At 42.4% G+C, this 26032-nt stretch overlaps 1 protein-coding gene and 1 long non-coding RNA gene across 3 annotated transcripts; one reads left to right on the top strand and one right to left on the bottom strand.

Moving 5' to 3' along the window:
* Positions 1 to 5: 5 nt before the first annotated feature.
* Positions 6 to 25957, top strand: LOC129172084 (rho-associated protein kinase 2-like). 2 transcript variants are annotated; one of them, XM_054761462.1, is made up of 32 exons: positions 6 to 418; positions 3803 to 3884; positions 4159 to 4259; positions 5000 to 5137; positions 7019 to 7279; positions 7528 to 7672; positions 7768 to 7906; positions 9932 to 10023; positions 12016 to 12175; positions 12899 to 12992; positions 13674 to 13753; positions 13877 to 13925; positions 14022 to 14157; positions 14243 to 14334; positions 14429 to 14675; positions 15251 to 15357; positions 15434 to 15593; positions 15865 to 16025; positions 16391 to 16575; positions 16652 to 16721; positions 16844 to 16947; positions 17338 to 17524; positions 17936 to 18029; positions 18605 to 18699; positions 19225 to 19413; positions 20397 to 20565; positions 21124 to 21191; positions 21278 to 21366; positions 21971 to 22049; positions 22293 to 22557; positions 22636 to 22912; positions 25339 to 25957. In XM_054761462.1, the coding sequence occupies exons 1-32, from the start codon at positions 323 to 325 to the stop codon at positions 25340 to 25342; spliced, it is 4215 nt and encodes a 1404-aa protein (XP_054617437.1). In that variant the 5' UTR covers positions 6 to 322; the 3' UTR covers positions 25343 to 25957. The 2 variants fall into 2 exon arrangements, with proteins under 2 accessions (XP_054617437.1, XP_054617436.1); XM_054761461.1 differs by having other exon boundaries at positions 13671 to 13753; positions 25339 to 25952.
* Positions 3786 to 10035, bottom strand: LOC129172089 (uncharacterized). The gene is made up of 4 exons (XR_008566909.1): positions 9750 to 10035; positions 9544 to 9619; positions 4360 to 4572; positions 3786 to 4273 (listed from the first exon to the last, which is right to left on the bottom strand). It is a non-coding gene; the product is annotated as an uncharacterized LOC129172089 (long non-coding RNA).
* Positions 25958 to 26032: the final 75 nt, after the last annotated feature.

Here is a 26032-nt window from a genome sequence, read left to right as displayed (position 1 = left end):
CGCACGCTGTACTCGGATCAGTTTGCCGAGCTGCACCTGGGAAAGACTCGGCTCACCTGAGAGGGAAGACCGATCCGCTTCTGTTCAGTACCGAAGAGTCCAATTGGAGCTCACCTGTCTTTCGCCACTTTTCACTAAACTTTAGGCTTTTAGGAACTCCATGGGTAAACAATAATTAACCTGACTAACTTGAACCGGGGAGCTGATATGAGGAGTCTTACCAGTCGTGAGTAGTCGAGCCCAGAGACTTTTAGAAAAAACACTTCCGGTGTTTTTTTCCTTCCTTTTATTTATTTATGACAGTTAAAGAGGAATAATAAACATGCTCGGGGCGGAGAGCATGCTGGAGAGCCGGCTGAAGAAGCTGGAGGCCCTCATGAAGAACCCAGAGTCGGTGCTAAACTTGGAAGCGCTGCTGGTAAGTTGTTTTTTTTAATCAATACACATATAGCGACGATCGGTGATGACGTCGTTAGTCATTCATGGCGGCAGGTTTGATGATCACGTGATCTTCTTTGACACATGTCAATACTGGGAACTTCATCAAACGGCACGTGCAATACAAAGTTTATTATTATAATTTACGTTACACTGAGTATTGTACACTTAATATTGTGATGAGCTTGTGTGTACAGTATTTAAAAGGAGGCTAGCTTGAGAGCGCTGATGACTCATCAATGCTGTGTGGTGCCGTACAAAGTCAGTTGACAACTGTTGTTGACAACTTTTAATCAGGAATACTGCTGCACTTCAACCCCTTCTGCCTACTTTATACCAACAAGCTCTCTCCCCAAATTCTACGAATGGTACTTTCCAACAGCTGATTCATTCATTTGAGCTGACCTGGATAAGTTGGGATAAGAGTTCTACATGTTTGCCATCCCTCAAGACAATCAAAGCCTATAAAAGTCCAGCCTCAGCCTTTTAAGAGAATGTTTCCTCATACCCTGAATTGTTTTTCCACTCTTGCTATTGAAATAATGCTGCATGTACTGTATGTCTTCATGCCACCCAGTATTTTTTTAAGCAATGTCCGTCCGCCATGTAACTTAACTATGGTGGAGGGCAGCTCCCACACAGGAAACTGAAGTCACATCCTGGAATTGAGATGCCGATAAACTGCGTCGTCCCTTTCCCGTTTGACTGCACAACACAAAAGGTGTTTTTGTTGTCATTTGTAGAACAAATGCCACTGTTGGAGTGGATTTCTATTATTTTCGATACATATTTTTTTGCAGTTTTTTGTGTGCTTCTGAATGAACTGGTGTTTAGGGTTCAGAATGAAGACATGATTAACCTGTTGCTGTTGTGTATTCATATTTGTTCACGAAAAGGGGAATTTTTTTAATGTTTAACATCTGGACTCTCCCATAAGTGCCGCCATAGAAGCACAGTCTAACATGAAGCATTTCAGTCAAACAAATAATACTTTTCACTACTTTTTGAAAAATGTGAGGCCTGAAAAGTGGGCTAACCGGTAACAGTCAATGCCCAACTCGGTTGACATTTTTTAGAGATCAAACTCACCCGACCGTGTTGAGATTTGTTCAGATTCCAGGAAAAACAATCAAAAGAGTTTCCTCTGTCGATTCAGAGGGATAAACACACAAGATAACACCTGACTTAACATGGCTAATAGTACAGAGAAACATGACCATGTTGTTATGATTGTTTTAGCAGCACAGTGCAACCGATCTAATCTTGTTTTGTCTTTCTGCTAGCCTAAGTAGCAATGACAACGCATTAGTAGCTCTATTACAGTCAGGGTGCTGGGAAAATGGAAAAGTTACACCAGCTATTTCAAGCATATTTGGTCACATGTCCAATGTATACATGACTTGCTTTGCTGTGTCGTTCGTACCTTGTCACCGTTAAAGATGAAGAACTTTGAACTTGGGCTTTGAACACGACCTCGGTCACCTTGTGTCACTTGAAATTATATAGCAGTGATTTAAAAAAAAATGACTTAAAAAGACACAAATAATATACGTTTAGAAATTCCACAGTTTTTCTATGTTTATGTTGTTTTGTTCTCATTGTGTTTTGGAGAGAGCGGTGACCTGTCCCTGTTCGACAGGCCTTGAACGCACCGTAGTTGTGTGCGTGCGCTAATGTCCTCCCAAGCTACACAGCTAGCCGGTCCATGGGTCTAAAAAGGCTGGGGACGAGGTTGGGATCCTTGCTTTGGGGGGTTTTCAAAGTGTGGCACAGTGAGTCCTGCCTCGGACTACTCACAGAAAACATGATTTTCTCCCATACATTTTGTGGCTTTTTCTGATTACTGCCGAAGAACTAAACATTAATTTCATTTTGCCCTTAAATGTTACTGAAACAAGCTTAGGGGTTTAAAAAAAATCTTCATTTTTCTCATGTTGTAGTCACTATGCATTCCCTACACTGTACTCTTTACTTGCGTATCTTGCTTGCTTGCTGCTGTAACAAGTAAATTTCCCCGCTGTGGGATAAATAAAGTACATACATGCTGCCCCACCTGAAGTCCAGCCTTTATTATCTGTACAGGAAATGTTCTGGACCATCATATAAGTGTAAATGTAAGTTAGCCACTGTAGTGTGAAGGTGATTTGCCTCACAGGTTTTTTTTTTAACATTTTTAAATGTAAAGTATGAAAAGAAGTTAACCACTGTGATACGTAAAAACAACAAAAACTTAACTTGAATAAGTACATTTGTCTACTCCTCTCACACCCTTTGTTTAGGTTGCTCAAAAAAAAGCAAAAAAAAAGCACACTGATGCTTGGTGAACTGATGTCGCATGAGGTATACTGATGTCGTACATGATGACAGAAAGTTTTGTGCGCTTTTAGACAATTTTTCCTCAAAACTTCAATCAAACTGTTCTGACTTCTAAGGTTCCACTATAATGCGTCACTGTAGATTTACGTCTACACATTTTAGTGGTGGACTATTTGTGTCCGGTTCAAGTGTGACAGCCTCCATTATGTTTTCAGTCTTATTTTGGTAACATCAGTGCAGTGACACAGGCGCGCACGCGCACGCACACACACACACACACACACACACACACACACACACACACACTCACACAGTGTGTGCGTTATGGCTGCCTCAGTCCAAAGCCATAAGCTGTTTGTCCCACAATAAATAGCCTGTGAGCATGCGGTCTATTTCCAACCGTCTGCAGTTGGGGGGGAGAGCTCTCCTCACCGTCGCTATTTAAAGGTGCGGAATTGTTCCGGATGCCCCCCCTGTCTGCTCAGGCACATGTCCACCGACAAACGGGCCATGGCGTTTTGATTCCATGCTGAAACCCGACGCTGCTGATGAAAAGGATGACACAAGTGAGGCCATCACGTTCAGCGCCCCCGCCCATACAACTGCCTGTCTGTGTTGTTTTACAACTTACAATGTCCTATTTTCTTAATAGATGATAGAAAAAGATGACATAAAAAGGTTTCCCAACATTTGAATCAGTTTTATCCCAGGACCACCCAGGATTCTGTGTGTGCGAAATTAGAGAAGAAAGGAGAATAAAACAGTATCATAGTTGGCTACATCAGTCCCCCCTCCCTACCTGTTTAAGAGTCCCTGTTGGTCCTGACTGGAGCTAAAAGATGATGTACCATAGTAGAAGTCTGCATGGATGCAGCTCAGCTTCCCATTGCATGTTGTTCATGTCCCCGCCTCTTGTCAGCCGGGATAGGCTCCAGCATGTTTGTGACCTTGAACAGAAGAAGCGGTAGAGAGTTACATACTGTAGTTCAAAATGTTATGATAACTTTCTCATGTTTAATGTCATGCTAACCATTGTTTTCCCTTCCAGGATTCCATAAATGCCTTGGCTCACGACTTGAACTATCCTGCTCTGCGGAAGAACAAGAACATCGAAACATTTTTGATCCGATGTAAGAGCTGCCGTGTCAATTAGAACATACAGTTGTTAGATTTCTCTTGTGCCAGGAGCCTAAATTGATCAGGCTGACCATTTGCACTCATCTTTCCACTTTTTCCGACAAGATCAAGTATGGCTGCTAGAGTTCCCATTCACTGTAGTCCAGTGTAATGAACGCCTGACTCACGTGACCCTGATGAAGTTGTTAACAGCTGACCCTCCTCTTTCAACACGATTGAAGTTTGGCCTCCGTGTCGCCGTGGTAACACGCACATCTCTCCACACAGTTGAAAAGGCGGTGAGCCAGCTGCGCGAGTTGCAGGTCAAGCTGGACGACTTTGAAAAGGTGAAGCTGATCGGAAGAGGAGCTTACGGAGAAGTGCAGCTGGTGAGATCTTCCTCCTTTGATGAATTGGATACACAGTACAGCTGCACGATAATTATTCAACTTTATTTATCACATATACAATCTACAGTGAAATTCATACCTGCATTTAACCCATCCTCTTGAGGAGCAGTGGGCGGCCACTGTTAGGGAGGCCATAGGCCAGCATCTTGGTCAGTGAAGCAGCCCTGTGTAGGAGAATCTTGGGGGCGTAGTGGATGAAGTGTCTTGCCCAAGGACACAACATCCCTCCAGTTACTGGACAACCCACTCTACCTCATGAATCACGCTGCTCTGCATACTCACAATGCAAGACCTGCACCACAATAATAAACATATTGTTCAATGAATACCTCTGTAACAGTGTCAATGAAAACATTACAGCAAAGTTAATAGTGGACGAATATTTCAATTATTGAACCTAATTTTATAATGCATCGAAGCTCTGATCCTGTTCTTAAGTAGTCTCATGTGACACTACAAGCTTAATTCTCGTGTCTGGCGAATGCTTTGTAGTGTAAACGTGTCTGGACGGGAGCAGTGTGTGGGAGAACGTAGTAATAGAGAGCGTATTGAAGGGGGAAACAAACGTGTGTCAGCTTGTCTTTCTCCAGGCGTATGCCTTTAAGTATGGCCTCCCGCCTCCCTCTTTGGCACTCATGTAATCCTGATCACCGTGACATCGTGATAATCTCACTCTTGTCTAAACGTCTGCCTTTTCCTTCCCCACGCCTCTGCTGTAGGTGCGACACAAGGCCTCTCGCAAAGTCTACGCCATGAAGCAGCTCAACAAGTTCGAGATGATCAAACGGTCCGACTCGGCTTTCTTCTGGGAGGAGAGGCACATCATGGCCTTCTCTAACAGCCCCTGGCTCGTTCAGGTGTGCACATGCTCACTTTTTATTGCGCTTATTGTTACAATCACTGGAGGTTGTCACTGTTGTTGTGGAATCAAAATCAGTTGAACGACTCAGTCAAGAAAGTACAAGTAATCCAGTCATCCCTCGCTATATTGTGGTTCGAACATTTTCCCAACATTAATTTCTGTAATTTCCAGACTAGATTATAAATCGCACTTTTTTTCATGGTTTGGCTGGTCCTGCAATTTATACTCCGGAGCGACTTATATGCTTTTTTCACACCGACAGCCACGAGAGGGCGCTCTAGACTTGTGTGCCAGTATCTGCTACTCCTATCACTCCTGTAGCACTGAAAATGTACAATGGAAACATCAACTTAAAAAGACAGCTGAGAAAGACGGAACACAAATGCCCTCGAAAAGAAAATGAGATTCTGCAGATTACAAGCTGCAAGCAAACTAGTTATGTTGTTTAGACTATAGTTAACTGAATAACTGCTAATATGTTACATTAACATACCAAATATTCACATTACGTTAACAGACACCTTTTTAGTCTGTTGTTCTCCATTTTGTTGTTTTTAGTATAACTTGCCTTTCAAGATGAAATGTCTGGTCTTTGTCTCTGATTTGATAAAAATAAATTTCTCCCCAAAAATGCAACTTTTAGTCCAGTGCGACTTATACTGTCCGTAAAATATGGTAATTAATAAATGATCGCTGTTTCATGGTTGACTACGGCCTATCATTAGTCAAAAAATATGCATATTTAAGACAATTTTATGTATTTTTTGCCTAATGTAAGCCTAACTTTTTCAAGCATAAAAATGGCTAGCTTAACTTTTTTGAAGCATAAAAATGGCTAAATGAACTAAAATACAAACAGTATAAGCCATTAAGCCATACCAACTTGTGAATGTAGTATTCTACATTGGTCAGTAGGTGTCAGTAATTGTTCGGTAAGACTACCACCAAAGCACCAGACTCAAACAACCGGCTTTTATTGCAGGTTTAAATGATGTCACAACACGCACAAGAATAACAACATAATAATAATAACATAATAATAATATCAGGGGTTACTGTTGTGGCCATAGCCCACAACAAGCTAAAACTCAACTCTGAACCCCCGACATCACTTCCTGTCCGCATCGTTTCTGCTCCCCTACAAGGTAAACTGTCTTAAATGGCTTATTTTCTGTGATTATATCTACTATATTGGGGAATACCAACATAAACGTGACTAAATGGGTGTTATTTCATGTCTAGATGGCTCTAATAATGTCAAAAAACGCATTTAGAAGATCCTAAACTGGTTTTCTATGTCGTAACTACATTTATATGTATAACATTTATAAAGAAGGAATCCTGCTTTGCGGAAATTCACTTATGGCGATGAACGAGGGATAACTGTATGTACTAGTTTATAATGCATGTCTTGTTTATGTAAACAGCGTAAAGTACCCAAGTCTACCCTTTCATTTAAAACTCTGTCAGGTCTGGATTTTTTAAAAATATGTTTAAATTCACACTGTGTTGGACACTCAACCTTCTAAATAGCTTTATATTAGTTAGGCATTCACAATCTATATGCAAATGTCAATGTTTGACATATTTCTTATGAGAAATGAGACAATGAAATCACCCCCTAAATGCCAATTTTCCTTTACAGTATAGGATTAATTCTACAAATATAAGGCAGTCAAGCATTATAATTCATTTTTTTAACGCTATATAAACAACTTGGAAAAATTTTTTTACTAGCATAATAGACCTTTTGATCACAATAATCTTCCTGTTCTGCACTTGCTATATATTTAAAATAGGTGCTAGTGTTGGGTTGAAAATGTTGTAAAAATGTAGACAGCTACATGTGTGAAATATGTTCTTGTTTCTCTTGTAGCTGTGCTGTGCCTTCCAAGACGACCGCCACCTCTATATGGTGATGGAGTTTATGCCGGGCGGAGACGTGGTCACCCTCACCTTGAAGTACGACATACCAGAGACGTGGGCTCGCTTCTACACGGCCGAGGTGGTGCTGGCCCTAGACGCCATCCACTCCATGGGTTTCATCCACCGCGATATCAAACCCGACAACATGCTGCTCGACCGGCACGGACACCTCAAGCTGGCTGACTTTGGCACATGTATGAAGATGGATTCTGTAAGTTGCCATCTAGCCAGCCTTGTTCTCAAGGCTACAGGAGGTTTGGTGTGTCAGTTGCCTTTTTACCAGCTCCATTGCACCATCTAGTGTTAAGATGCGAGAGCAACTCACAGTATTTTACATCAGCAGGATTTCTTCACTTAGTGTTTGGGTCTCTATAGCTCAAAAACATCACTTGTGCAAATGTATCCTACAGTTTTCATCTCTTCCTTTCTTATTATCATAGTGTTTTTGTGTGTCCAAAGACAGGCATGGTGCGCTCCGACACTGCCGTAGGCACACCCGACTACATCTCCCCCGAGGTGCTCCAGTCTCAGGGTGGCGAAGGTCACTACGGGCGGGAGTGCGACTGGTGGTCTGTGGGCGTCGTCCTATACGAGCTGTTAGTAGGCGAGTGACCTCTTGTGGATTTTGTGTGCTAATACACTCTTTACATGGAGACAAATGCATTGACACGGATAATCACGCTTAGTTTTGTCACACAGGGGAGACTCCGTTCTATACAGAATCCTTGGTTGGAACCTACGGGAACATCATGAACCATAAGAACTCCCTCCGCTTTCCAGATGATGCGGAGATGTCTCAGGAAGCCAAGACCCTCATCTGTGCCTTTCTAACAGACAGGTTTGTACTTTTCTGCTTTATTCTTTCTGACTCTTGACTGTGGCTCATGTCAGTGTTGTATGTTGCCCTCAGGAGTCGTGCCATAGCCTGCATGGATGTAGCTCAACTTCCCATAGCAGACCACGTTTTCTTCTTAATAGTAGTGATGGGCGGATGGATACTGCAGTATCGATGCTTCCGACACCACCTCCTCATGCTCTAAAATCTATTCTCAAATCAAAATATCGACACTTTTGATAGTTCAGTCAATTGAGCTAATGTATATGATTAGCAGGAACATGGTGGAAAGTAACAAAACTACTGAGGTCTTGTCAAAATGATACGCAGTTGGTGGGAACTACTTTTTCCTCCTCCTGAGTCAGTGCGTAAAGCGTAAGCACAGTGGCAGACTGCTACGTCAGTCAGTCTCACTCTGTTCAAACAACGGCCGATCGTAAACGGAGCCATGTGTGAATTGTGAATAAAGTTTTCATTCTTATGGTACCTACTTCTTAATAACTCATTTATTTTAGTGGTTTTATTATGTTGCTTATTTTCTTCTTTATTATTTAAAATAACGTTTTCATATGTTTTATACAGTCATGGAAAAAATGATTAGACCACCCTTGTTTCTTCTTCATGTTAATGCCTGATACAACTAAAAGTACCTTTGTTTGGACAAATATAACAATGACAACAAAAATAGCTCATAAGAGTTACATTTTTTTGGCAGTACAATGCTATAGCTATTCATGTAAGAACTTAAGTGACTTTGGTTATTATCAAGAAAACCATGGGAGTTGCTAGATATCAGCTCTCCAATTAAACTCTTATGAGCTGTATTTGTTACCATCGTTATTTGTCCAAACAAATGTACTTTTAGTTGTACCAGGCATTAAAGTGGATCAATAAACTGAAGAAACAAGGGTGGTCTAATCATTTTTTCCATGACTGTATGATTTTGTCCTCTGTTTTTTTCTGTTGTATTACCTCAGTATACTTCAGGGTTTAAAATAACTAAATTACTGTGATGTCATGTATTCTTATTCTTCATGACACATGAAGTGCATTTGCACAAAGTATCGGATCGATATCGCCGATACCAGCCTGAATTTTATTCAGCATTGGCTCAAAAATGAAATCAGTGGTATCGCACGACTACTGTTGTACAGCAAATGATTTGAGACCGAAACAACAGCGCCTCTGCTGGTTACAGCCAAGTAGTGCACTCCGTTTTGCATCAAGACACAGCGACATTATACATTTCAAACAATATACAGAGTTGATGAGAATGATCACTCCCAAGCTTAATTAAAAAAAAAGGTTAACTCATGAAAGCATTTGACTTTTGTAAGGACTAGCTTGACTGTAAAAACTAAAGTGAGCGTGCGTAACACCGCCCCTCCCTGGGAAGGCTGAAACAAGACCATTTCTGCCTCAGTACAGAGGAGCCTTTCAGGTTTCCTCACTCTGTTTATTTACCTTCTTCCTCGCCATTCTCTCACCACAGTTGAAAAAGTCTGCAGTGACGCTCCCTCACTCAATCAAAGATCATCTTCTCTGATTACCACTCTGACTTGATTTCTTCACATCTTTTCTTCTATTGTGATTCATTTTTCCATTGCCCTTTTTATGCTTTCAGGGGTTTTATAACTCACCTCTTCTCTCTTTCCCGCCGCTGTGTTTTTTGAGTCTGGAATGTCCCACACGTGGCAAGGCCAAGCTGCCGCGCCCCTTCGGCCGTGCACCCAGCAGTGGAGGAGGGAGGAAAAAGGGGGGTTAGGGGGAGAGAGAGTGTTGGTCGAGTTTTCAGAGCGGTGCAGAATGAGGCAGCTCAGTTCGTTATAGTTGCTATCGCACTCACATCTGACCTCTGTTATCAGAGGTGGTTCTGGTGCACGTCCACCAGTGGTCATGTGGTTCTCCACGCTGGTCAGTGTGGTTCACTCCTAGTGGTCAGTCCACTCAGCAGTGACTGTGATGACATGTTGATGATGGTGGAAGGTACTCACAGTCTGATTGCTTCGCACTTCCTGCTGTGTGCAGGGAGATTCGTCTGGGCCGCACCGGAGTGGAGGAGATCAAATGTCATCCCTTCTTCAAGAGCGACCAGTGGACCTTTGACAACATCAGAGAGAGTAAGTTTCTTTTGGAAATATTCTTATTATTCCCTCATCTACGACCTGGTTTGACCATTTTGGTGGCAATTTGCTTCTTCGGAGTTAGTTGATGGGTGATCTCCATCTCCTCATGTGCCCATCCTGCATGGTGCGGAAGACATTGAGGGCTATATGCTAACAGTTCATTTCTGAGTACTAAAAGCAGAGGCACAACGCTGCAATCTACTCCAGCAACACTGACTCACTGATCAAATACAGTATGAGCCAAATATTATGTCATGTTATCAGGCCATTATCAAAGTCGGCATGCAAGCGTTGGGTAAACAGTTTTGTTGTGGTTTCACTGCAACAAGGCCAACTATAACGCTGCACGGCCACAGGAATCACACTTTTAAAAGTGTATAAAAAAGTAAATCCACCTTTGCTTGACTTTATAGCTTCTTCAAAAAAGCTGATTTGAGTTAAAGGATCAGTTTCCACAAAAGTTTGTGTCTGTAAGCATTTCAAACATCATTTGTGAAGGTGCAAAATTGGACTACACATGACAGAATTACAGCAGGATGTCTCTCTGTATGTACGACTGCATGCAGCCTTCTTCACCTGGCTTCCATTATGACAACACACACAACTTGTGATCAGAGTCTGGCATGTCTGGAATATGAAACCACCACCACCACTGCTCTGCACACACACACACACACACACATGCACACACACACATGCACACATACACACACTGCAAACATGACCTGCTACTGTCCTCTATGGCACCCTCCAGTTTTAAAATAACAACAGTGCCCCCCGCTGCGGCGGCTCCTCGGTTGGAGTTAAAGAAGTCGTCACCACTGCTGGTAGGCAGCGCACCACCCCCACATATTCTCCTAGGGGCGGGTGGGGCCAGCTGTGCGGCAAAGCCTAATGAGAGGAGGCACCAGAGTCGCGGGGTTGTTGCCGCTCTCTCACTGTCACTGTGGCCTGGGCTGCCTGTCATTAACCATCCTCTATCAGGGTGCATACTGGGAAACTGAGCCACAAGAGCCTCCTTGGAGCGAGCCGGTTTCTCTTTCAGCTCACCACTTTTTGGCTTTTTATTTTTCTGTGCTTTTCATTTACCCTGATTGGCTTCTTTCCTTTGCGCACTATTTTCACATTATGAGAAAGAAGTGAGCTTGAGGAAAAGAATCACTGTAACTTGTGTGTTTTAGAAGCATGATGGATCAGAATCAAAATTGTATTTACATTTTTATTTACAAACAGTAGTTTGCAACCAACTTTTTTCACGTAGATGGCTTGAGTTCAATTACCAGCAAGGGCCCAAACACCCATTGGGGATGTCTGTGCTGGTCCCAAGCCTAAACAAATGGGAGGTTTGCATCAGGAAGGGCATCCGACGTAAAAACTAAGCTACAGTATATCACTCATGTGACTCGATGTGGATGCCAAAAGTCCCAAAAAAAAAATTGCACATCCAACTTTCATAATTGCCAACATATACAACTTTAAATCACTGCATTTTTATTTTACCTTTCATAACCTTATATCCTTTTTTCCCCAATTGGAGCAGTCCCAAATCGTTTCACACATTGTGTTATGTGACCATGATGTCACATAACATGTTATGTGACCAGTCAAGTTTGATTAGAAAAAAATCATACATCTGAAGACAATTTGTGATTGGACGATGTCTTCAGTTCACTTATTGCCATTTGGTTTGTCCTATGACATATACGTTTTTCAAATTAAAGCGTAAGAGAGTAGGCTGTATTTGTGAAAGGCTGTCTGTGTGTGTGTGTGTATATGTAATGTTTGTGTACGCACGTGTGTGTGGGCGCACAAAGTGAGCACTGTGCGTGACCACCGTTCCGGTCACGGCAGCCTTGCCCATGTCTCGTTTTTTTTTTTTTTTCTTTTTTACTTTTTCCTTTTTTACTACTAGCGCCCCTGCCAAAAGACATGCTTACTCGTGAAAGGGTCCTTTGAAGGCTTTAAACGTTAAATGTCTCTCTCCAGCTGTAGCTCCGGTTGTGCCAGACCTGAACGGCGACATCGACACCAGCAACTTTGATGACATCGAGGATGATAAAGGAGCAGCCGAGACTTTCCAGCCACCTAAAGCCTTTGTGGGCAACCAGCTTCCATTTGTCGGCTTCACTTACTTCAAGGATGACCAGTAAGTTTTGTTTTGTCTTTTATTGTGACACCTGCTTGTTAAGTCTTAGTTTTTGTTTCATATCTGTTTTTTCCACCCATTCAAAAAGCATCACGTGTAGCAACGTTAATGCAGGGCCTCTGACACAGGAAACGAGCTGCGAGCCACGACTGCTACCTTTTTTTCTTAAATAGAACCTTCCAGCATTCACACACTGTATGCCTGTTCACGCTCCACACTGTGCTTCCTTGTTCCGACAGCCGACCCAAAACAGCTCTCGCCTCTCACCATGAGCTCCTAAAGCCCGCGTCCTCTTCAGAGTGCATTCCACAAAAAAAAAAAAGAAAAATGTAACAACCTCATTTGGTTTGAGGTTGTCTGAGTACTGTTATTACTAGCTGTTGTTGTTGTTTCCTGTCTTGTAATTCTCAAGCTAGACGAAGATATTATTATGTGCAAGTCAAGATCAAAATTAAGCTTTTTTTAAACACATCAATTAAAAATGTTACAAAGATGTGCACACTGCCGATTGTATCTGGAAACTATTCTTCCATCCTGTAAAAACTGGCCTCAGATTCTTTATTTGTCATAAAATACATGGTGCAGGGCCATGTAATGGTTTCCAGAGATGCTTGCTTACCATCATCATATCTCTAAAAATAAACCCACCCAGACTGGCACTTGATTTCAATGCAAAACACCCCCAAAATGTTACAAATGACGTTTCCTTCTCCTCTCTCCCAGGCTGCTGAAGGCAACTAAAAACAGCTCAGAGGACTCTGATAACGAAAAGGACAAATTGGAGGAAAAACAGCGTCGCTCCGACAACAAGAAAGAAGTAAGAGTTTACTCGCATAAAGAAGTTGAATTTAATAGAAGCGCGGCATTCACGAGAATCTGAAAAGTGATGATTGTATAATACAGTTGAGCCCAAAGTGATTCATTCCCTGGCCATTTCTTAGGTTAAAGTGGTATCCTCTAGCTGGAGATGACACAAAAAGTGACAAAAGACTTTGTTGACTATTGTTTTCGAGATATTCACTTTCACCATTCTCATTGTTTTTTTTACATTTGGAAAGTTATTCATGTCCCTGACAATCTTGGATCCTGGTTACTATTTTTTTGTTTCCAAGTGGGTCTTGTCTCATTTTCAAAGTGTGGCATGTTGAGAATACAAAAGAGCTCTCCTACTCCCCCAAAAGCAGATTTTCTGGAGCATATTTTGTGGCATTTTTTGCTCACCCAAGACTGTTTACTCTCACCGCAGGAACTAAATTTAGTTTTTTGCCTTTAAACACAACTGAAGTCAGCTTAGCATTTTCTGAGCAGGTTTGAAAAAGATGTTTTTCCTTATTTTTCTTAAGCTGCTGTGAGTCCCATGTTGTCATTTCGAGCTAAAGATACTCATTCACCAAACAGAACTCAAAATTTGGCCACAATATGAATAATGCAGGGCTTTACTGTATATGCTTGTAGTATTTGATCACATTGTTTTCACTCCCCTCTGCTTTGCTAGCAGCTGCAGAAAAAAGTGAATGAACTGGAGGAGCAGCTGGACCATGAAATGCAGGCCAAAGACGAGCTGGAGCACAAGTTCCGGTACGAGCTAAACCGCATAGAAATAACACTGAGATGGCCTCAAAGCAGCGTCACTAGTGGTTACAAGATGACAAGAATATGGTTGAAACTCTTTTCACTCTATAATCTTCATCTTCTCCGCAGAAATGCCACCAACAGTTTAGAAAAGTTGGTCAAGGAATTAGACAAGGAGGTGAGGATGCATGCCACTGCTGCTTGATATCACGCAAAACGATGTTCTCTGTTTATTCCGCTTAGTCTGCGTGTATTTTCATCCCTCTGTGGTCAGATGAACAGCAGACAGCTCGTGGAGGCCTCACTCAGGCAGATGGAGCGCGATCGAGTGCTCCTGCAGCACGAGAGTTCCGAGAACCAGCGCAAAGTGGAGATCGAGACGGACAGGAAACGTGGACTGGAGAATGAACGTGAGCACCCGTTTTAGAGATCTACATAATGTTCGATCAGCATTCATTGTTCTTCATGTCTTATATTTTTATACTGACACACTAGTGAACAACCTGAGGGACCAGTTAGAGGATCTGAAGAAGAGGAACCACAATTCACAGCTCTCCAACGAGAAGAACGTCCAGTTGCAGAAACAAGTGAGGAAAGGGGGTGCTGATGTAAAATGATGACGAAGCTTCACAGCGTGATTATTTATGTGAAAGGTTCACGTCGTCTCCTTTTCATCGGCAGCTGGACGAGTCCGCTGCCACGCTTCAGGCTGAGCAGGATGCGGCGGCGAGGCTGAAGAAGAGCCAGGCGGAGATGCAGAAACAGGCCCAGAGCCTGGAGCTAAGCCTCAGGGAGGCTCAGGAGAAATGCAGGCAGCTTGAGGAGGGCAAGATGGAGCTGGAGAAGCAGCTGACGGCGCTGCGGGCCGAGCTGGAGGCGGAGAGGAGGGAGCGCGGCATCAAGACAGAAATAATCGCAGACCTACAGGGTGAGCCGCTGTTTTTTCATGTAATGGCTTTGTTTGTGTACACAAGTGGAGGTGAACTATCATTATGAAGTATTAAACACCAAATAACCTTTTTCGTGTATGCGAACATCTGTTGCAGTGGTAAAAATCCAACACGTGCTCCACTTGGAGCTGAGACAAGGAATAAGATGTTAATTGTTTATTGGAGCAGGTCTCGGGGAAATATTTAGGTCATAGGTGGAAACATCTTCTCAAAAAGCCTGAAGCAAAAGGCTACGAATGGCAAAACTGAAGTGCGGCCAGAACCTCTCATGAAATGCTTTTTGGAAACTTAATTTTAAATGTTGAGTGGGGACACTGAACAACAAAGTGTGGCCTGTTTGCACTGATGCCTCAGGTTTTTCCCCCTCCTCCTGTCTGCAAGTGGGCGGAGATAGGTAAAAGTGAAAACAAATATGAGGCATTACATCATGGTTCACCTGAGGATGTCATGTTGTTTTCCATATGCATGTTTTTCTCTCTCATGTCGTGCAAATGTTACCAGTCTATTTCTATGTATTCACACCTCTCTACTTCTTTGTATTCACCCACCTCAGGACGCACGTCTGGCCTGCAAGAGGAGGTAAAAGAAGTGAAGTCATGTCTCTCCTCAGTCCAGACTGAGAAGAACCAACTACAGGAGACGCTGAATGACCTCGAGAAGGTTGGTTTCAGATTTTTGGTTCCTTCCTTGAAGTATCAGAACTTCTAGTCAATAAAATAGGACTTTGTCTGTTTAGGAAAAGAGCAACCAAGAGATCGAGTTGACCTTTAAGTTAAAGTCGCTCCAGCAGAGCCTGGAGCAGGAGGAGACTGAGCACAAGGCCACGAAAGCCAAGCTCGCGGACGAAAACCAAATTTATCAATCCCTCGAGGTGGCAAAATCTGCCGCCTTAAAAGGTGAGCGAGAAGAGGGGTAAAACTGACAAAATCATTAACGTGTGGCGACGTCAACATATTTGAATTCCATCTTCCTTTTTTTCATTGTGTGACATCTTCATGGATTACAATTGAACAGTATAGTATAGTGTCTCTGTCATCGCCATGGTGACCCTGGATCACCTACAGTACTTTCAGTTTGAGCTATAAATGACAGTCACACTTTATAACAATAGGGGGCGCCCGAGTGCAAAAACTCTAGTCTTATGTTGGTCCTTACCTTGTGTTGCAGAGATGGAGCACACGCTTCAGGAGGAGCGCATTCTGAAGCAGGAGGTGGAGGCAAAGCTGCTGCAGCTGAAGAAGGACCACTCCATGCTGGACTGCGATTACAAGCAGGCGCAGCACAAACTGGATGAGCTGCAGACGCAAAAGGAGAGAGTTTCTGACGAGGTTTGATGATGTGACGATACTGTAACTGTCATCTGCAAAATATACAGTATAGATTAGATATGTGGATGGTCCTTTTTATGAAAAAGTTTAAGCATCACTGGTATAAATGACAACTTATTAGTACTGAAATATTTACAACACAATTCACAACCAGCTTGCACCAAACTAAGCTCACTGGGTTTTTTTTACCGTTACAATTTTGACAGCTTCCCATTGATGCAGCAAATCAGTAGGGTCTGAATGAATTTCACCCTCTGCACATTACCCCGTAGTTTAAAAATTACACAGCATACAATAACTTCCTTAATTTGACCATTCAGTTGCACAAAATCATGAGGCATCTCTAATGAAGAGTACTTACGCAGGTGAAGAACCTGAGCCTGCGCCTGGAGCAGGAGATTCACAAGCGCAGTCTAGCCCAGAGTGAGCTGAAAATGGAGAAACAGCAGGTGACCGTCCTGTGCACCTCAGAGAAGCAGCTCAAACAGGAGCTCAACCACCTGCTGGAGATGAAGCAGGTCCTGGACAAACAGAACAACGACATGCGCAGGTCAGACAACAACACGCGCATATGGTTGATTTAAGGCAACTGCTCGGGGAATGACAGATTGATGGTCCTGTCGCAGGGAGAAACAGGAGGCTGACGGCCTGTTGAAGGATTTAAAGGAACAGCTGGAGGCGGAGCAGTATTTCACGGTAGAAAAGTCATCTTTTTTTGTACAGCGATTGCTCCACGCACAGTAGTGCTACTTAACCACTTAATATGTGAATTTGCAATATGAAATGAATGGCAAATCCTGTTTTTCTCTTTTTGTAAGACCCTTTACAAGACGCAGATCCGTGAACTGAAAGAGGAGTGTGATGAGAGGAACAAACTGCATAAAGAGGCTCAGCAACGGCTGGCAGAATACCAGGAGGAAAGGTAACTGCAGGCTAAAAAGGCGGATGAGTAAAAGACTGCATGAATATTCAAGTAGCACGGAAGAGTAACTGTTTTTTTTTTTTCTTTTGCTCCGGGGCTCCTCCTGTAGTTGTGAAGTGTCGTTTACTTTTAAGCAACTGGGTGACTAGAAATACAAAACTGAAGAAACTTCTACGTATTATCAGCCAGTGTATAATCCCACTCTGTTCGAAGCTAATATTTTAAGTCACACAGTTGCTATTTTAACTGGATTATCTATTTTGATGCATTTTTTACTAATGTCATTTTTTTTGTCCTTGTATGAAAGAACAGATGTAATACATTCATACATTTCTTCAACAGTTTAAATTGATGAGTTCCATCTTGTTTCTTTTTCTCCTCCAACCACAGGGAATCGCTCGCATCCCAGCTGGAAAGCAGCCTGACCAAGGCAGACTCGGAACAGCTGGCTCGCTCCATCGTGGAGGAGCAGTACTCCAAACTGGAGAAGGAGAAGATCATGAAGGAGCTGGAGATCAAAGACATGTTGGCCAGACACAAGCAGGAACTTGGCGACAAGGAGGCCACAATCAGCTCGGTGAGAACACAGTGGATACGTAAATGAATAACAGCATTTTTTGCATCTTTATTTCATTACAATCCATTTAAAAATAATGATTGCTTAATATTTAAATTGAATTACCGTGCCGCTGGTATTGTCTTGTTAATTAAAGAATTACTTTTTTCTTTCTGTCTTTCACTGCATTTAATCGTATTTTGGTGCATTATTGCCACCAGTTGCTCACATGTGGTCCAATGTGGTCCATAAGCGATCCTAAACTCCACAAGGGACTTATCAGATGAGCAAGTCATTAAAAATCCTCAGCTGGCGTCCTGCATTTTAAATGAAGTTGGACAAGAGAATGTGTGTTTTCCAGTGAGGCACTGTTCTGGAACATTAAAGTTTATAGTTGTTATGGCGACGCAAGCTAACTTGTCGCATTCCCAGCTGGAAGAGTCCAATCGCACTCTCACCGTGGATGTTGCCAACCTGGCCAGCGAGAAAGAGGAGCTCAACAACCAGCTGAAAGAACTGCAGCAACGTGAGTACCGTCAAACAGCATTTTGCCTCGGTTTTTGTACAATAGCGCACGTAGCAAACCAGTCAGTTTGCCCTGTACTGTATCGTTCTGCGAAATCAAGTGCTCAAACAAAGCACCATATGTGTTGCTGACTTGCTGTCTGTGTATTTTTTATTGAACGTGACTGCTAAATAACCCGACATGGGGCCAAAGAAAGTTGTGATTGCCACGAATTTGATAAAGAAGATGAGAAACAGTATTGAATTTGATCTGGACAGGCTGTACGGGCAGTCTGCATCAACGATAACTTCTATCCATTTGTCATTTGGCATTATTTTGCACTGTTTTTGTTTTTGTTCATATTATTTTTTGTTGATATTTTTGGGTGTCTGGAACGGATTAATTGGATGTACATTATTTCGGATGGGAAAAATGTTTTGGTTTTCGTCGAACCTTTTGGAATGAATTAACGAAAAGCGAGGTACCACCGTATTGTTGAAGCCGCAAGCTTCAGCAAATAGGTGGAAAATAAGCAAAAAAAACAGCCTTTAAATTCTTGGAATACAAGAATGATCTTTTATTTGCCATTTCTGCAGAGCTCCAGCAAGCAAAGGATGAGGAGACGGAGATGAGCTCTCTCATAGTGTCCTTTGAAAAGCAGCTGCAGAACGAAAGGACGCTAAAAACTGTGGTGTGTGTTACCCTGCCTACACAAGGCTGGAAAACCTCTGACTCTTTCCTTTACTTTCAAGAATGTTTTCCACAAATCTTTATTATTCCAGACACTTTCCCAGTCGTTACTAAAAATGATGTTGGGCTGCAGGCTTTTGTTCAACTTGAAATGTTATTTTCAGCAACGGCAGGCTTCTATCACTGCAATTTTCCTCTTAAATTTGTCTTATCAAGAACTGCAGGATTATTGCGAGTTCTTGTAATTGCCTTAACCTAAATGAGAACCTATCTTAGAAACATGCTTACATTTTGTGAATGAAGCCCACTGCAGCTTTCCAAGTGCATTTTTGTGCCTTTTTCCACATTGGAATTAGTGTAAATACAAATCTTCTGTTGAAAACTTTGACATCGCATACCTAGTTACTATGGACCAACTAGTATTAACTGCACAGGCAGTTTTACTGCCATATAGGTGTAAAAAGAACTTAAGCACATTGAACTCAAATCCAAATTCCTGCACACCCTCACTGTATTCTGTACGCAGGCCGTCAACAAGCTAGCCGAGGTGGTGAGCCGGAGGGAGACGATGAAGGGAGTCCACCGAGGCATTGACATGGAGGTGCACAGGAGGGAGAAGGAGAACAGAAAGCTGCAGCTGGAGCTCAGATCAGAGAAGGAGAAATTCAACAGCACCATCATCAAATACCAGAGAGAGCTGTCGGAAATGCAGGCGGTGAGTACGCCCACACTACTTAGACACGGAATGATACATGAAGATATCCCCAAGAAGAACAGGGATTTCACAGCAGATACTAGTGGATTAGGACTCAAATATCTTGTGCAAAAACAGCCGAGGTGTCTAGGTTTTCTTCATATTGAAAGTATTACCGTTTTGTCTTTTCAACCGACATAATTGGTTCATCAATGTAGAACAACTCATATGCATCATCAGTGCGCACACAGATGATCGTTGTAACCAAGTTGCGACCAAGACAGGACATGCCCAAATTATCCAGGCTCAAAAAATTGTGTTTAGGATGGTGAGATTTTGAGTTGTAGTGCGTTTTCAGGCTCGGGCAAAATACGCATGACAGCCGCTGAACGAGTTTTTATGTGGACATTCAAACTTTTGAGTTGCGTACAATGAAACTATTGTTACATGGAGTACGAATCTTGCACCTGTTGTAAAATGATTAATGCTATATATAGTACTTTGGCCACTTAAAGCTAAGCAAGGCTTTCCAAAATGCGGCCAATTCTAAAAATATAATTTTTAAAATGACTACAAAATGTGGCCAATTCTAAAAATATAATTTAAAAAACTAACTAAACTAAACAAAAAAACTAAACTGATTTTTTTTTTTAAATCAAATGCAATTTTTTTAAATCAACTGTAATTTTACAAGAATAAATTGAAAAATATTAAGAGAAAAAAAGAGAAAAAGTCGTAATTTTATGAGAATAACGTAATATTACGGGAATAGTCATAATTATGAGGAAAAAATGAAAGTGCACTCGGTTTCTTGCTGGTGTACCATCGGTGGTGGTAGATTGCCTCGGTTATTATTCAAGTTAGGTGGTAGGTTGGTGTTTATTAGCACTGTTTCGCACATTACTCATAGACCAAACCTTCTTCATGGGTACATTCTTCCTACCAAGAAGACAACAAAGCGGACCAAGTTTCATCAACATCACACGTTTGTGTATGTCGTGTAGCTAATAGCGGAGGAGAACCAGGTACGTCAGGAGCTTCAAATGACGCTGGCCAGCAAGGACAGCGACATCGAGCAGCTTCGGTGCCAGCTCACCTCCCTCAGCGTTCACTCTCTGGACTCTACCAGCATCAGCAGTGCCAACGACCTGGACGCGGGCGAAGGCTACCCAGGTACCACCAAACCTTTACAAGAATTAGGTCTCCTCTTCCCGTTTCCTCCGTTTTTCACTTTGAATCTTCTGCACTTTTCCACCTTTTTTTCCCCTCCTTCTTCCCCCTATCCCAACCCCTGGGGCACAGTGCGTATTACTCACTCACAAACCTCTGAATCAATGTCCTTCACCTACCAGCGCACACACAAATCAGTGCGCATCGACACTCGGCCCGACCTCCGACGTTCTGCACACGCTCTTTTTGACTCTGACTCTGAGGATGAAGAGGAATGTGAAGAGCGGGGCCAGAGTCCCCTGGCTCTCACTTACCCGCAGCCTGAGCCTGAACATGCAGGTGACCCTGCATGGTGGTTCATGGTGTACATTAGAAATATCCATTGTGTATTGATACACGTTTAAAAAACACATTGACTTCTCGCATGTTGATGACTAAACCCTCTATTCTGTTTACTCTGCTTCTGCTGTGTCTTTTAATCCCGTTTTACTCACAGTTGACTCTCAATGCTGAATGAAATGTCGTTTACAAGTCTCCTCTTTGTGTTGTATTACTTTTTAGACTCCAGACTAGAGGGCTGGATTTCACTTCCTACCAAGCACACAAAGCGGTTCGGCTGGGACAAAAAGGTAATGATTATTTCTTGTATATTACATTCATGTAATATCCTTTTTTATCCTTAAACCCAATCCTCCCACTTTGTTTCCCTTCACAGTACGTAGTGGTGAGCAGTAAAAAGATTCTGTTCTACAACAGCGAGCTGGACAGAGAGCTGGCCAACCCTTTCATGACCTTGGACATAGAGTGAGTTCAGTCATTGTCATTTATGAAATAATCTACCATCAGATTGGAAAATAGAATGTAGTGACAGAGAAGTGTCATCGCCACCATAAATTCTCATTCAATGAGTCATGAGGAAAATAAAACAAGGTCAAAGTTAGTAGACGTCTACCAGTTTGACATTTTGTACAACGCACTTCAGTCAGGCCAAATAAACATTAGATAATATGTTATGTAAGATACAGGATGCTTAAAGTTGGAATAAATCAATGGCGTCGTTTTGTGTACGTAGAGTATAGCATCTTTCCAGGCAATAGTTATTGTTCAAAATGCTTGATTTTTTTTGTTGTTGTTGCTCGGAGAATAGAGAATAGAAGTTTGAAAAAAAGTGACCTGAAACGGGTGCAAGACAAGAACTTGTAGCTCCTGATTTGTGTTGATACACACAACAGTGCGTAGCGGTCAAGTCAGAGGTATCAGCTGTAAAAGTTTGATGTCCAGTTGAGAGTTGGCAAGCTGGCAGTGCACTGTGGCCTGATTCAATGTTGGATTTTCACCGTACGTCTACTTTCATTATTTGGGGTTCTTGCTGTTATTTGAGCTCTTCTCTCTTCTTTTCCTGCCGCAGCAAGCTGTTTCACATCCGACCTGTCACTCAGACAGACGTGTACCGTGCAGACGCCAAAGAAATCCCAAGGATATTTCAGGTAATGGAATAACATAACATGAATAAAACATTTTTCTTTCTCTTTCCCGCTGCTTTGCTAAGCCGTGTGCGAAGCCTGTTTTCATGCACTGATTTGCACCACTGGTGCTGTTAACGTGACATTTTTTATTTAAAAATTAATACAGAACTGAGAACATGTTCATGTGTGAGAAATTGTATACTCGGTAGGAGCTGCTGTTTTGGTTAGCAGATGTTTTGACAACGTTATCGTCTGCGCTCACAGATCCTGTATGCCAACGAAGGCGAGAGCAAGCGCGAGCAGGAAGTCACGGAGGCCACACCCTTCGGCGAGCGCCCCTCCTACATCAGCCACAAGGGCCACGAGTTCATCCCCACGCTCTATCACTTCCCTTCCAGCTGTGAGGCGTGCACGCGGCCCCTGTGGAACGTCTTTAAGCCACCGCCGGCCCTCGAGTGCCGCCGCTGCCACACCAAGTGCCACAAAGACCACCTGGACAGGAAGGAGGAGGTCATTGTGCCCTGCAAGGGTCAGTATATATAACTTACAACTTTCATTTTTTAATGTGCATTAACTAACCCGTGTTGCTTCTCTTGTTCCCTGACAGTGAGCTATGACATGTCCATCGCCAAAGAGCTGCTTTTGCTGACCAACAGCCAGGAGGAGCAGCAGCGATGGGTCAGTCACCTCCTCAAGCGCATCCCCAGGAAACACCCGTCAACCGCCGCCTCCCCGCCCCACGTTCCCGACATGGCGCCGGCGAGATCCTCCCCTCGTGTTTCGCCGCGCGCGTCGCCCAAAGGCTCGCCGCAGATTTCACCACATCGCGGGGCCATGAAGATGCCGTCCACCAGACAGCACCAGCAACCATCAGGGAAAGCCAGGTACGGTTTTTAGTCTTTTCTTATTTTATTTTTGCCTTTATGATTTATCATGCAATGCACTCTTATTAGTAATAATCATGTTTATCTGTGCTGCATATGCTCATAAATGTGCTGACATGCGATGGATATTTTACATTAACCCTTGACAGGACACTTTTTAAAATACTATTATTATTATTTCAATTTATATATCATTTATATATAAAATATTAATATTACATTATATATATATATATACAGTGTATATATATATATATATATATATATATATAATTATTTTAACTATTCTATTATCAAACAATTGTATTTTCCATTAACCCTTGATTCGTTAAAATGCTTTCACGATTTCAAGACTAGAAAAAACGATTACAAATTAAATTCTCATTTTTATTTTATTATACCTACATTTTTTTTTTTACATTTTACCCTTCATAGGACACCATAAAATGCTTTCTTAATTTCAAGCTAATTAAAAAATGAATTATCATTGTATATTTTAGAATATACATTTTTTATGAAGTATTTTTACTTTTACTACTTTTACTACTTTACTTGAGCGCACTCCCTCTTTCATCACCTTCCCCGTTGAAGGGTCAATGTGATGTTATGTTGACGCAGTTAGCCACATGCTAACTGGCTCTCGCCCCTCAGCAGCGGCCCCATGCTCCGCATCATCCTCCACTGACCTCTTCACCTTTGACACCACCATTCCTAACGTCTCTCACGCTTGGGAGACTGTAAGTAGTGGCGCTACCACGCACCCGCCTGCCAACCTGCCAGCCTGCCCACCTGCCGGTGTTGCCAATTAACCCTCTAACGTTCACTCACCGCTCTGTGTAATTGGCAGTGTATTGCCTTCAGTGATCCTTCAACTTACTGTTTCAGATTGCTTGAGTTTGGCCTGAAAGACTGGAGGTGGTCGTTGGACGACACCGATAGTGATGATGATGATGATATGGTCTTCTGAAAGAAGTGAAAAGTGGGGGGAAGGAGGGTAACTAGACCTCTGCATGTGTGCTTGCAGTGAATGTAATATGTTTGGAGTATTTCCTTGTATTGTGGTCAGGGATATTTAATTCATCAACAGCAGTGAGTGCCAGGCATCAGTTAGCGGTTTGGCATCCATTTGAAAGTGGGGGAGGCAGACCTCGTTTTGTTGCGGGGAAAAAAGGAGGCGCTGCATTATGACAGTGCGCCATGCACCAGGCAATCAATTGAAGCATGGCATGTATTAGAGTGGAGGCTACCGTAGGGTAATAATCTTTTATTAATTTGTTAGCTGAGTGAGTAAATATTTATATATTTAAGTACCCATCCATCCATCTTCTATGCCACTTATCCTCACTAAGGTCGAGTGTATGCTGGAGCCTATCCCAGCTGACTTCGGGCAAGAGGACTGGAAGTGGACTGGTCACCAGCCAATCGCAGGGCGCATGTAGACAAACACACACATTCACATTCACACCTATGGACAATTTAGAGTCTCCAATTAACCCAACAGCTTGTTTTTGGAATGTGGGGGGAGAAAACCCACCCACGCACGGGGAGAACATGCAAACTCCACACAGAAATGCCCAAACCCAGATCTTACCGATCTCTTGGCTGTGTGGCCAACATGCTAACCACTAGGCCACCGTGGGGGCCTATTTATTCCAAGTAGATTATACAAATATTGTTTGACTAATTTGTTAACTGAATGGATGAACATTTAATTAGGTAGGTTGCATAAACGCAAAGATAAAGTGCATTCACATAATCAGCAGTCAGATAGGATGTACTATGCTGGGGGGGCATGTGCTATTTTGTACAGAAAAAGGTGCTGTTGAGAGTCCCTCCATGTCAGCTAAGACGCAATTCTGAGCTGTAGTCATGACACACACACGTCACCAAAGAATGCAAAGGATAAGATATTTTGGGCTATCTTGGCGCCGATGGTCTGAGGAAAAAATGTACAAAAAGGCAGAGGGGACTAGCGATCAAGGCCGACTCTCTCTCCTTCTGGTCAGGAAGCCGCAGGAGGACATGAGGAGAGACAGTTAGCCCGGATATCAGAAGAGTGTGGAATTATTCTGTCTGAATTGTTTTCAATACATTTTGTAAATCTTCAATTGGAGTGCGAGTCTTCTTTCCTTCTCATAACTAAAGATTAACGAACACGTAAGGAGAGGTGAAATTTGTTTCATTAAATTTACTGAAGTGGTCCTTGTGGCCTTGTTGGGGTGCAGAGAATTTCATTTCCAACACTACTGTTTGAGGAAATATCAGTAAATACAACTAAAATGGACATTTCCAACCTATTGTTGTGTTGTTTACTTGAATAATAGCAGTTCATCGGCATTTTTTAGTTTACTGTGTTGATACTTTGTTGGCCGTTAATAATAGTTTCAGCTTTTTCAATGGAATATTCTCTCTCCTTCCTCCCACAGTTAACGGCGGCTGAGCAAAGACATTGTCCTCGTCTTTGTGGATGATTGACAGCAGTGTGCCGACAAATCAAGAGGAGAGAAATTCACTGGAAGTGTAAGAACTTTAAATAAGAGGAACAAGAGCACTACTTCTTCTTCAGGATAGTCAACACAAGCCTGCTTTTTCATAGCAAAAACCAAAAAAGAAAGTACTTTGACATTCATGTTTGAAGTGCAAGGTGTGTGTGCTTTGTATACCTGTATAAATTAAGAGGACTAGCACGTTTAGCACATGTGGATTGTATTATTTTTATGAGCAGAGAATATACGGCACACGCTGAGTTGACACAACAGATTGCACAATGTCATTGGTTTGTCTCACATTGTTGCAAAATGTGAACAGAAACAATCCCATTTTCTCTTCGATTACCAAATAAAATTATTGTACCCAGAAATAGGTTTCCATTGTGTCTTGTCGTGTTGTTTAAATTGGCTTCCTTTGCATATAACAGGAAAGAATCTGCTACGAACAATCCAGTAAAAGTAAAAAAAAATAAAAAAAAATGTAAGCGTATTTTCGCGGGTACCAGGTGACTTTTTCCAGGAGAGTTTCATCTCCCTTTGAGGTTCTTGTGGAGTGTGTGAGCTTGACTGCCATCCATACATAAATGTTTCAGAAGCGCCTAAAGCTAACCGGCGGACTCATACATCCGTA

This window comes from Dunckerocampus dactyliophorus, chromosome 19, assembly GCF_027744805.1.
Source record: "Dunckerocampus dactyliophorus isolate RoL2022-P2 chromosome 19, RoL_Ddac_1.1, whole genome shotgun sequence".
In the NCBI taxonomy this organism is placed as follows: domain Eukaryota; kingdom Metazoa; phylum Chordata; class Actinopteri; order Syngnathiformes; family Syngnathidae; genus Dunckerocampus; species Dunckerocampus dactyliophorus.
This window is presented reverse-complemented; position numbering and strand designations above follow the sequence as displayed.

Excerpts from the sequence above, each read along its gene's own strand:
- LOC129172084 (XM_054761461.1), top strand. The coding sequence starts at position 323 with ATGCTCGGGGCGGAGAGCATGCTGGAGAGCCGGCTGAAGAAGCTGGAG. Across the intron at positions 419-3,802 it reads TAAACTTGGAAGCGCTGCTG|GATTCCATAAATGCCTTGGC; the intron begins GTAAGTTGTTTT and ends TTTCCCTTCCAG. Across the intron at positions 22,050-22,292 it reads AAATCCCAAGGATATTTCAG|ATCCTGTATGCCAACGAAGG; the intron begins GTAATGGAATAA and ends CTGCGCTCACAG.